Genomic DNA, 12,006 nt, shown 5'->3' on the forward strand with positions numbered 1-12,006 from the left:
GCCATCTTCAGCACCTCAACATCTGTCATCATCTTTAATATTGCCTTCTGTTCTCTTACAGGGCCTTCAGCGACCGCTGTGACGGCGGAGGGCAAATCCTCAGAGGACCTGCCGGCCACTGAGGGGACACTGTCACATCTGAGCGAGCCATCCACCAGCGCAGATACACACACCTCGGTGGGTCCCCGTCCCCAGTTAGTTCGGGTCGCACATGGTGAGTCACCACACACATGAGCACGAGCAGACACTGGTGGCAGGGGCAGCTGTGGAGAGTCCACGTTGGTGGGAGCACTCTTCTCCAGGCTCTGCTCAGCTGGACACAGATGCTGAAACCTGGGGCCCATCCATGAAAAGGAGAATGATCGAGGGGCAGCAGCACATTTGTGAGGTGCTGGAACAGGTGCCACGCGCACTCTCCACAATCGCGCAGAGGGATGGAGGAGTCCAACTCCTGCAAGAGTGGAATAGTGACAGAGGTAAGGGAGGGCATCTCTGAGATACTGTCACAGGGACGTGAGGGCATCTCTGAGATAGTGTTGCAGGTAAGTGCGGGAATGTCTGCGAAGGAGGGAAGGCTAACCTCCATCAAGCTTCAAGCACGACTCACCAATGAGTCCATTGAGGCCCTGACAACAGCCCTTCAGACTTAGGGTGAAGAACATTCTGCTGCCTTAAACAGGCAGGCAGATACTCTGGCACTAGCCTCACAAGGCTTCACACATGTCCTCTAAACTATCATCCAGCAGAGTGGTACGAGTGGTGTGGGCCTGGCCCAGGGGAGGGAAGATGGTGAAAGGGGACATGGAAGTGGGGACGCCACTCAAAGTGCCCCCAAGTCTCATCCGTTGCCCCCCCTCTCAACCAGTACCCGCAATGCTGCCTCCTCTCCAGGTGGTCGAGTCTGCCCCTGCACAGGTGCAGGTGGAGCAGTCTTTGGAGGGGCCCTCACGGGCACCGAAACCCAGAGGGTGTAGGCCCAAAGCATCTAATCGGTCAGGGCATGAACAAGAGCAACCTGCCACTACCTCTGCTGCAGCCACAGGGGGAGTCACCACGTAGAAGTAGGCGGAAGCGAAAGGCGAAGGTTTTGTGAGCACGAAGGGGATGCACAAGTGTGTTTGATGGTTGGTCATGTTTTTTATTTATATTTGCTTTTTGTTAATGGCACATTGAATATTATTATTGTCACCACTACTGCCACATCTTGGCCCTTCTTGACTGGCTTCTGTAATAAGTCCCTTTCATGAGGTTCACCATGAACACCCACACTTGATGCCACCCATTGGGTCACTCTACAGTGGGTGTATGTGTAGTTGCAGGACTATTTTGTGCAGGGGGTGGGGGAGGGGGCTGGTGTGGCCAGCCTCTGTCCAGGTGGTGAGGACTGGACTCTTCACACTGTCTGACGTTAGGAGAACCGTTCACATATCAGTGACTCCCTGGCCTCTCGAGCAGCCAGGTGAGCCGCTGTTCTGCCCATGGGTTCACCCTCCTCGTCCTCCTCCTCCTCAATGTGGGTGGCAGATGTGGATGGGGCCTCCTCCAGCGGCACCTCTCTCCGTTGTGCAGTCTATAATGTGTCCCACTCTGTCTGGTGCGTATTGAAGTGCTCCCCCAGAACGATAAAGGCACCTGAAGCGCATCTTGAGCAGCCCTATAGCATGCTCAATTGTAGACCTGGTAGCGATGTGGTTGTCGTTATATCAATGCTGTTGCTCGGTGGTGGGGTTCCTCAGAGGTGTCATGAGCCACGTGTGCAGGGGGTATCCCTTGTCCCCGAGGAGTCAGCCCTTAGGGTGTTCGGGGCATGGAAGAGGGGCGGGATGTTGGACTCCCAGAGGATGAAGGAATCGTGGCAGCTGCCAGGGTATCTGGTGCACATGTGAAGCAATCTCTTGCGGTGGTCACAGATGAGCTGAGTGTTGATGGAGTGATAGCCCTTCCTGTTGATGAACAGTCCTGGCTCATGTGGAGGTGCTCGTATTGCTATATGGGTGGAATCGATTACACCCTGCACCCGTGGGAAGCCAACCACAGCGTGGAATCCCACTGCCCTCTCCGTCTGGCTGAGGTCATCCATGGGGAAGTTGATATCGTGCGAGGCCCTGCGAAACAAGCCGTCGGTGACCTGCCTTATGCACTTGTGTGCAGGCAACTGAGAGATCCTGTCAATGTCCCCGATGGCACCCTGGAAGGATCCGGAGGCAAAGAAGATGAGGGCAGTGGTGACTTTGACAGCGACAGGTAAGGAGATGCTGCTTGGGCCAGCCAAGAGCAGCTCGGCAAGAAGGAGGCTGCAGATGTCCGCGACTACCTGGCAACTAACTCTGAGCCTCCATATGCACTGCTCTTGAGGAAGCCTGGGTCTGTGGACCCTGTTGCGAGGGTAGTGCCTCCAGCAACGTCGCTCTCTCTGTTGGTGCCCTCCGTGCTGTTGTGCAGGTACCTGTGGTGCAGCACTGTGTTGTGGAGCTCCACGTGGCGGAGGTGGACGGCGTGCCTGGTGAAGCCGGTGATGTTGCTCGTCCTCGGATGAAGTGATGAATGCAGCCATGGCACTCCCCTCCTGTCGGTGTGAGTTTGAGGGGGTCCGCAAAGTTGGTAAATGTGTTTGCACAGTAGAGTTTTGGGTATAAATTAAGAATTTTGAGTGGAAACACAAAGGTCTTGCAGCCAAAACTTTGTCTGAAGTGACAGAGTGCCCTACTACAATTAATGAGGCTTTCCCCCCACCTGTCAAATAATCCTTTGCATCTCCCACTGGCTGCTGGCTGAAACACGTCTGCTCCAACAGGGAGTGTTTCCCACAGCACGGGAAACACGCTGAGGATCCTTCAAAATTGCGCCTCTGCCAAAATCTCCACTCAATGAGGTCTCTCAAGTACCTCAACTATCTGCCTAACTATGTAAGTGATCATCCCTGGTGGGCTGGTTGGTGGGAGTCCCGCATTCCGGAGGTGCACGCGCACTCCTACGCGTCACTGGGGAACCCGGAAGTCAGCGGGTTGGAGCCGGGCTCTGAACCTCCTCCAGGATTCCTCATTTTACGACCCCCCCCACCATCCGAAAATCGGCCCCTTGGTGTCTCTTTTCGGGCAACAGGTAAATGGACGCAAAGCATTAAGGAGGTCGGTGTAAATGATCAGTGCAGCAACATTCTCAATAACAAACGATTAATGCTGGATATGTGGTATGCTCAGAATAAAAAGGCAGATGATGATGGAGAAACAGAGCTTGAGAAAAAAGAGGAGGAAAAACAAGAGTCCCTCGCGAGCCTGGCCAGCCGAATTTGCATTCTGCAGGCAAGCGAGCAGGCCTGTGAGGACAATGTTAAGAAAATAGAGATTGACCATTTCGAGAACCACGGCAGTGTGAAAGCTTTTACTGACAACCTGACGAAGGAGATAATCTCCGAAAGCTTGTGATTTTCAAATAAAACTGTTGGACTATAACCTGGTGTTGTAAGATTCTTTACAACTGACAAGTTTAACAGTGGGGAGCTGAACAAAGGACCTGCATTATCTGATTCGGAAATGACTGCTAAGGCTGTGGATAAAGTGACTGCACAACCCAAAAAAGAATCGGATTATATTTGGGATCAACTAATGGCTAATCCGAGGGAACTAAAAATCAAAGATATAGACTTCACAGATTTGGAAGAGGAGGACGATATCGATGTGTTGGACATGGAAAACTTACTTAGTTCTGGAGACTCGATACTTTGTCCACCACTTCCCCCACCTTCTTTTATGGACTTGCCTCCCCCTTCCCCACCCCTGCATTGCCCACCTCCTCCTCCAATACCTGGTGTGTCAGTGCCCCCACCTCCACCTTCTGGCCTTCATCATGCCAATGGGGTCACCCAAAATCAAAAGAATTGCCAGTCACTAAGGCAACATAAGTTCTAATAAGGCACACTTGAGGATGATTCATAGGATATATAAAAACGAAAAAGATGTTGACAAACTTTCAGAATGGGCATGTAATTGGCAAATAAATTTCAATATACATAAGTGTGAGGTGGTGCATTTTGGTAGGAAGAATAAGGACATACTGCTTGGACAATAAGAGCCTAGAGGCCCAAAGGAATCTATGGGTACAGATACACAAATCACTAAAAGTAACTATACTTGTGAACAAAGCAATAGAAAATGCAAACAAAGTACTGGGGTTCATTGCGAGAGTGATAGAATTCAAAAGCAGCGAAGTTATGTTAAAATTATATAGAACCATAGTTAGATCACACTTAAAATACTGTGCACAATTCTGATCGCCATATTACAGAATGGATATAGAAGTATGGGTATGATCTTGTGGCCATTACAGAAACATGGCTGCAGGGTGACAACGACTGGGAATTAAATATGCCAGGGTATTTAACAATCAGGAAGGACAGGCAGGAAGGAAGGGGAGGTGGGGTGGCTATGTTAATAAAGGAAGGAATCACTGTAATACAGAGAAATGATATTGGGACAAAGCATCAAGATAATGAAACAGTTTGGGTGGAGATAAGGAATAATAAGGGAAAAAAAACATTAGTGGGCGTAGTATATAGGCCTCCTAATAGTTGCAACTCTGCTGGAAGAAGTATTAATCAGGAGATAGTCGGGGCATGTAATAAGGGAACAGCCATAATTATGGGGGATTTTAATTATCATATTAACTGGACAAATCAAATTGGGCAGAGCAGCCTTGAGGACGAGTTCATTGAGTGCATCAGGGATGGATTTCTTGAGCAGTATGTAACTGATCCTACAAGGGGGCAGGCAACCTTGGACCTGGTCCTGTGTAATGAGTCAGGATTAATTAATAATGTCCTAGTTAAGGATCCCCTTGGAACGAGCGACCACAACATGGTTGAATTCCATATCCAATTAGAGGGTGAGAAGGTTGATTCTCAAACAAGCGTACTGAGCTTGAATAAAGGAGACTATGATGGTATGAGAGCGGAATTGATTAAAGTGGACTGGGAAAATAGATTAAAGGGTAAGACGGTACATGAGCAGTGGTGTTCATTTAGGGAGTTATTTTACAACTTTCAAAATAAATATATTCCACTGAGGAAAAAAGGGTGTAAAAGAAATGACAGCCACCCGTGGCTAAGTAAAGAAATCAAGGATAGTATCCGACTAAAAACAAGGACATATAAGGTAGCCAAACTTAGTGGGAGGATAGAAGATTGGGAATTCTTCAAAAGACAGCAAAAAGTAACTAAAGGATTGATTAAGAAAGGGAAGTTAGATTATGAAAAGAAATTAGCAAAAAATATAAAAACAGATAGCAAGAGTTTCTATAGTTATATAAAAAGAAAAAGGGTGGCTAAGGCAAACATAGGTCCCTTAGAGGATGAGACCGGGAAATTAATGGTGGGAAACATGGAGATGGCAAAAATGCTGAACAAATATTTTGTTTCAGTCTTTACAGTAGAGGACACTAAGAATATCCCAACACTGGACAAACAGGGGGCTCTAGGGGGGGAGGAGCTAAATACGATTAAAATCACTCAGGAGATGGTACTCAGTAAAATAATGGGACTCAAGGCGGATAAATCCCCTGGACCTGATGGCTTCCATCCTAGGGTCTTGAGGGAAGTGGCAGTAGGGATTGTGGATGCTTTGGTGATAGTTTTCCAAAATTCCCTGGACTCAGGAGAGGTCCCGGCAGATTGGAAAACTGCTAATGTAACACCGTTATTTAAAAAGGGTAGTAGGCAGAAGGCTGGAAATTATAGGCCAGTTAGCTTAACATCTGTGGTGGGTAAAATTTTGGAGTCTATTATTAAGGAGACAGTAACGGAAAATTTAGATAAGCATAATTTAATAGGACAAAGTCAGCATGGCTTCATGAAGGGGAAGTCATGTCTGACAAATTTGCTTGAGTTCTTCGAGGATATAACGTATAGGGTGGATAAAGGGGAACCAGTGGACGTAGTGTATTTAGACTTCCAGAAGGCATTCGACAAGGTGCCACATGAAAGATTATTACTTAAGATAAAAAATCACGGGATTGGGGGTAATATTCTGGCATGGGTGGAGGATTGGTTATCAAACAGGAAGCAGAGAGTTGGGATAAATGGTTCATTTTCGGACTGGCAACCAGTAACCAGTGGTGTTCCGCAGGGGTCGGTGCTGGGTCCCCAACTCTTTACAATCTATATTAACGATTTGGAGGAGGGGACCGAGTGCAACATATCAAAATTTGCAGATGATACAAAGATGGGAGGGAAAGTAGAGAGTGAGGAGGACATAAAAAACCTGCAAGGGGATATAGACAGGCTGGGTGAGTGGGCGGAGATTTGGCAGATGCAATATAATATTGGAAAATGTGAGGTTATGCACTTTGGCAGGAAAAATCAGAGAGCAAGTTATTTTCTTAATGGCGAGAGACTGGAAAGTACTGCAGTACAAAGGGATCTGGGGGTCCTAGTGCAAGAAAATCAAAAAGTTGGTATGCAGGTGCAGCAGGTGATCAAGAAGGCCAACGGAATGTTGGCTTTTATTGCGAGGGGGATAGAATATAAAAACAAGGAGGTATTGCTGCAGTTATATAAGGTATTGGTGAGACCGCACCTGGAATACTGCATACAGTTTTGGTCTCCATACTTAAGAAAAGACATACTTGCTCTCGAGGCAGTACAAAGAAGGTTCACTCGGTTAATCCCGGGGATGAGGGGGCGCACATATGAGGAGAGGTTGAGTAGATTGGGACTCTACTCATTGGAGTTCAGAAGAATGAGAGGCGATCTTATTGAAACATATAAGATTGTGAAGGGTCTTGATCGGGTGGATGCAGTAAGGATGTTCCCAAAGATGGGTGAAACTAGAACTAGGGGGCATAATCTTAGAATAAGGGGCTGCTCTTTCAAAACTGAGATGAGGAGAAACTTCTTCACTCAGAGGGTGGTCGGTCTGTGGAATATGCTGCCCCAGGAAGCTGTGGAAGCTACATCATTAGATAAATTTAAAACAGAAATAGACAGTTTCCTAGAAGTAAAGGGAATTAGGGGTTATGGGGAGCGGGCAGGAAATTGGACATGAAGCTGAGTTCGGATCGGTCAATGCCCTGTGGGTGGCGGAGAGGGCCCAGGGGCTATGTGGCCGGGTCCTGCTCCGACTTCTTGTGTTCTTTAGATTTGTGGTTGGGATCGGATCAGCCATGATCTTGTTGAATGGCGGAGCAGGCTCGGGGGGCCGATTGGCCTACTCCTGCTCCAATTTCTTATGTTCTTATGTTCTTATGAAGGAGAGAGAAAGGAATAGAAGGATATGTTGATATGGTGAGATGAAGTAGGGCGGGAGGAGGCTTGAATCTAGTATAAACACTGTCATAGACCAGTTGGGCCTGTTTCTGTGCTGTGTAATTCTATGTAAAAAGAAAGTTGGATGTAAGTATTTGAAAACATCCACCATTTCAGTTGAAGAGCTTTCACAATCTGCTGCTCATCCACAAATTACCAGATTTATTAAAATCAATTTCATCGTTTTCCATGGTGGAACTCAAACATTTGGGTTGCTAGTCATGGACAGTAACCACGACACTAAGGTACTGTAATAGTACTAGTTTAATGCACATCAAAGCTGCTGCTAGACTGTACCACAACCTAACATATTCAGCAAAATATCTCAAGCGCACCGACCTGATAGTTTTACACCCCACACCGTCCAGCTGAGTGAGCGAGTTCAGCAAGCATCAAGTGCTAACAATTTTATGCTCCCAATTTAAGTCCAGCAGGAACTAGGTTAAGAAGCTGTCCAAATGAATTTAAAGTTGATCCTATAGCTCATAGCCCATCTCCCTGGGCTGGATTTAAATCCGGAAACCAACGGTGAACAGGAACTTTTCCAATTCACTACCAGTCAGTCACCAGGCGAGTCTTAATTTTGTCAAAGAAATATTGTAAGAGAGCAAGAATGTGGGTACTTTCTCATATCTTTAAATCTTACTTTATAAAATGCATTATAAGGCTATTACAGTGTGTAGGTATTGTGTTACATTCAGAAGATACCTGTGCAGGGAATGAATGCTGCAGTGATTCATTGCTGAATGTCAATGTAATTTTACACAGAAACATGTTATGATAAACCTTTATAAAACATTGGTTAGGCCTCAGCTAGAGTATTGTGTCCAATTGGGGGCACCACACTTTAGGAAGGATGTCAAGGCCTTGGAGAGAGTGCAGAGGAGATTTACTAGAATGGTGCCAGGGATGAGGAGTTATGTGGAGAGATTAAATAAGCTGGGATTGATCTCCTTAAAGCAGAGAAGGTTAAGGGGAGATTTAACAGAAGTGTTCAAAATTCTGAAGGGATTTGATAGAGTAAATAAGGAGAAACTATTTCCACTGGCAGGAGGGTCGGTAACCAGAGAACACAGATTTAAGGTAATTGGCAAAAGAACCAGAACTGCCTGAAAGGGCGGTGGAAGCAGATTCAATAGTAACTTTCAAAAGGGAATTGAATATATATTTGAAAAGGAAACATTTGCAGTGCTATGGAGAACGAGCAGGGGAGTGGGACTAATTGGATAGCTCTTTCAAAGAGCCGGCACAGGCATAACGGGCTAAATGGCCTCCTTCTGTGCTATAAGATTCTATGATTCATTAACACATGGCATTCATCTACAACTGAATGTTTTGTGTTTTAATGAATGACTAATAACTGCAATAATATTGAGTCAGAAGCTGAGGTCTATGATGCAGAAAAAACCTTAAGTTTCTATTTGACACTTTGTTCTGTTAGCTCAGTAATAAAGATAGTAGAATGTGTCAACCATTTGGTCGTGGGGTGAAAAGATGACAAATACATAAAGTAAAATACTGCGGATGCTGAAAGTCTGAAACAAAACCAGAAAATGCTAGATACACTCAGCAGGTCAGGCAACATCTATGGAGAGAGGAACACAACTTAGTCCACAGTTCAGGAATGGGGCCCTTCCTCAGCATTTTCTCTATCCTTACTACAGTGACACACGCAACAAACTCAGGGATAAAGGCTACTTACGAGACTTCCTGTTTGCGCGTGAGCGTTTCCTCTCTCTCGGCACCGCTCGCTGATTTGGCACTTGAGTCGCAGACTTTACAATTCGATCCATAATTTCATCTGCAGCATCATCTGTGGCATTTGGAGAATCATCATTGCCTGCATTCCATGATCCACCACGGCCTGGAAGTAGGAGAGAAACGTTGCACAGTCAGGGGTTTAGGATTTCGAGAATTTTGTACGAATTAAAATGGTTAAAATCAGTAATGCAGAGTCTGCAGCCCCGATATTAATGGGGAGGCGGGGGACCCTGTTAATAGGCGCAGAAGTTGGCAAGGCAGGGAAGAGGATGCCCTGCTGATCTTAACGGCAGGGCCTCATTTAAATAATTTTGGGCATACTCCCGCACGACAGCCAGCCAGCGGGTGGGAGCAGTCAGTAGCGGCAGGAGGCTGTAGCCGGTAACCCGTGGGGATGCTCTGGGCCACAATTGGGGCTGGGGCAGGGGCAGGGGCAGGGGTGAGGGGGAGGCTGAAGGCGTCCTTGTGATGCCTGGAGGGAGCACTCCTGCTCCTCATGGCCCACAAGGAGTGCTAAAAGGAGCTGATCTTCAGTACTTACCTTAGGCAGTCGGCTGCTCCCACCTCAGGCAGCCGAAAGAGTGGACCTCCCGCTGACCTGCAGTTGAGTTAACTTTTGAATGTTAATTAGAACCTCGTCTACCTTTTAGGGGAGCCTCGTTGATTTGGGGCAGTAAAAATTCAAATGGACAAGAATGTGGTCGGGTTGCCCGATCCTGATATTATAACCCATCCCGACCTTCCCCGATTCGTTGGGGTGGGGGGTTAAAATTGAAGCCTCTCCGTCGCGTACAACGTCAAGTTATTGAACAAGGTTTCATATTTTTAAACCTTCCTGCAAACCAGAATGATTCACTTCAATTCTAAAGGTGTACGCTTTGCTTTTGGGAAACTTTTCAGCTTTACTACCTGTTGGTTGATATTTCCAACTAACCCGGTAGATGTAGGTGCTGAAAATGTAGAAGTGTATTATTTTCAAGCTGTAACTATCCAGTGATGCACAAAAATAAATTGCATCATTAATTTGAAGAGTTTGCAGAGGATACTGGGAATTGCATTTTTAATTAGTTCTAATAGAATCTCTCAGTTAGTTGGTCAAAAAGGGATCAGATCTAGAAGGGTGGAAAATTTGCCATTCCGTTGTATGTTGTTTCTTAGGCTGCAGAACTGGTCCAAGAATCCTCAGACACTTGGAGAGGCAATCTGCAAACAATGTTGGGTAGATCACTGCCATTAATGACACAGAACACAGCTTGTGTTTTCTATTTTTATAGGTGTTGCAAAATACACATTTCTAATTGTATAGGCCCAGCGCTATGCCACCCAAAATATTCTTTTGGAGAAAAATCACAGATGAAGAACATGGGCAGTCCACATGTTGCTCTCCTGATTCGAGTCAGGCTATTTGGGAAGTCATGAGACTTTCTTCCTGAGGAGCGAGAGAAAGTCAGTATGCAAGTGAACCCACAGTGCTTGTCATGTGCCTCTCTTTCTCTGTGCTGGGTAATCTTTTTGTTGAATGACCTGTGTGAAAGGAGATTTTTATAGTTTCACTATTTGTTAAAACACTTAATAAATGGTGGTTGAAGAATTAATACTTTTTGCATTTGGATCAGTTGGAGCTTTGGCTCATAAGACTGATACAAACCCTTGGCATGTTTTAACCATGAGAATGCTTGGGTAGCATATCGCTAAGCTGATCCCTTCCCTATCCTTAGCTATGACACAAACTGGTTCACAACAGGAAAGAGTTCAACATTAGCACTGGACGAGTGGCCAGGCTAAATGGTGCCTTTTACCTCGGTTGGCTCTTGTTCGGGTTCGCACACCTGGCACACAGGTACTGACTTCTCCACTTGGTACCGAGGTTTTCAGAACTGCTTTCATGTTTTCATGTTCTGCTGCTTCTTCTGCGTACTGCAATCCCTGGGGCTGGCTCTCACTCGAGACATTTGCAGTGTTGCTGGAGAACTTTCCTGTCTGCACAACAAATCAGATACATATCATCATTCCTTTAGCTGCCCAAAGCATGGGGCTATATTCATTCACTTTAGTGCATATGCATAATATGAGTCCGTGGAAGTGTGTGTGGGTAAATAAGTGTGTGAAAGCAGCATTATCTGAGCCTCTACATGCTGCAATTTTAAAAGAATATATATTGTCATTATATTAAACTACCCGAAAACTTAGCATTGCCTACCAAATATCCTATAATGTATTCATGGCTCTGAGGAATGTTAATGAAGTTGTTTTTAAAACTGTTATGTAATATTTGAAGGTGGACTGTTGTCAGGAGTTTTCTGTTTGCAAGCTAGCAACTCTCTATTGTAAATATATTGGGCTCATTTTTGAAACGGTGGTGGGTTGGCAGTTGGGGGGGGGGGTGTGGAGGGGACGGTGGTGAAAGTGCACGTGGCAAACCCAAATAAACAAAAACTTACCGTTTCCGACACGATCGCAATGTAATTGATGATGATTAAAGTTCTTTCGTGCCCGGCAGTCAACCTGATTGACAGGCTGGCTACTGACAGGAACTGCAACGCGGTGGGTGGGTGGGGGGGGGGGGAAGACAGAGAGAGAGAGAGAGAGAGAAGAGAGGTCATCTGGCAGTGGAATGGAGGGGGGAGAGGGGAGAAGATTGGGGGGGGCGGGGGGAGAGTGGAAGATCGGGGGGAGAGCGGGAGATCGGGGGAGGTTCATGGGGGGTGAAGAGTGGAAGATCGGAGAGGGAGACTTCGGACTTTGGGAGCAGGGTGGAAAGGTAGGTTGGTATTGTATTTTAACTTTGTGCAATGGTTTGTTATTTAATTTATTTTGTTTCTTTTTGCCTAATCTGGCTCTACCAGGCGTAAATCAGAAGCCGAGGGAAAGCCGCCCAGGTAAGTTAAAAATAGTTCTAACTGCCTAATAAGTGCCTTAAGTACCTCAATAAGATACATTTGGTTCTT

At 46.1% G+C, this 12,006-nt stretch overlaps 1 protein-coding gene across 13 annotated transcripts in view; it reads right to left on the reverse strand.

The window, feature by feature from the left end:
- Positions 1 to 12,006, reverse strand: part of fhod3b (formin homology 2 domain containing 3b) — a 746,243-nt gene that overhangs the window by 25,483 nt on the left and 708,754 nt on the right. For all 13 annotated transcript variants that reach the window (XM_068000433.1, XM_068000425.1, XM_068000417.1 and 10 more), the window contains 2 exons: positions 10,858 to 11,038; positions 9,000 to 9,161 (listed from right to left, as the gene is read on the reverse strand). In XM_068000433.1, coding sequence (XP_067856534.1) covers positions 9,000 to 9,161; positions 10,858 to 11,038 — 343 coding nt within the window. The remainder of the gene's footprint in view (positions 1 to 8,999; positions 9,162 to 10,857; positions 11,039 to 12,006) is intronic.

The sequence above is a fragment of the Heptranchias perlo genome, chromosome 2, assembly GCF_035084215.1.
Source record: "Heptranchias perlo isolate sHepPer1 chromosome 2, sHepPer1.hap1, whole genome shotgun sequence".
In the NCBI taxonomy this organism is placed as follows: domain Eukaryota; kingdom Metazoa; phylum Chordata; class Chondrichthyes; order Hexanchiformes; family Hexanchidae; genus Heptranchias; species Heptranchias perlo.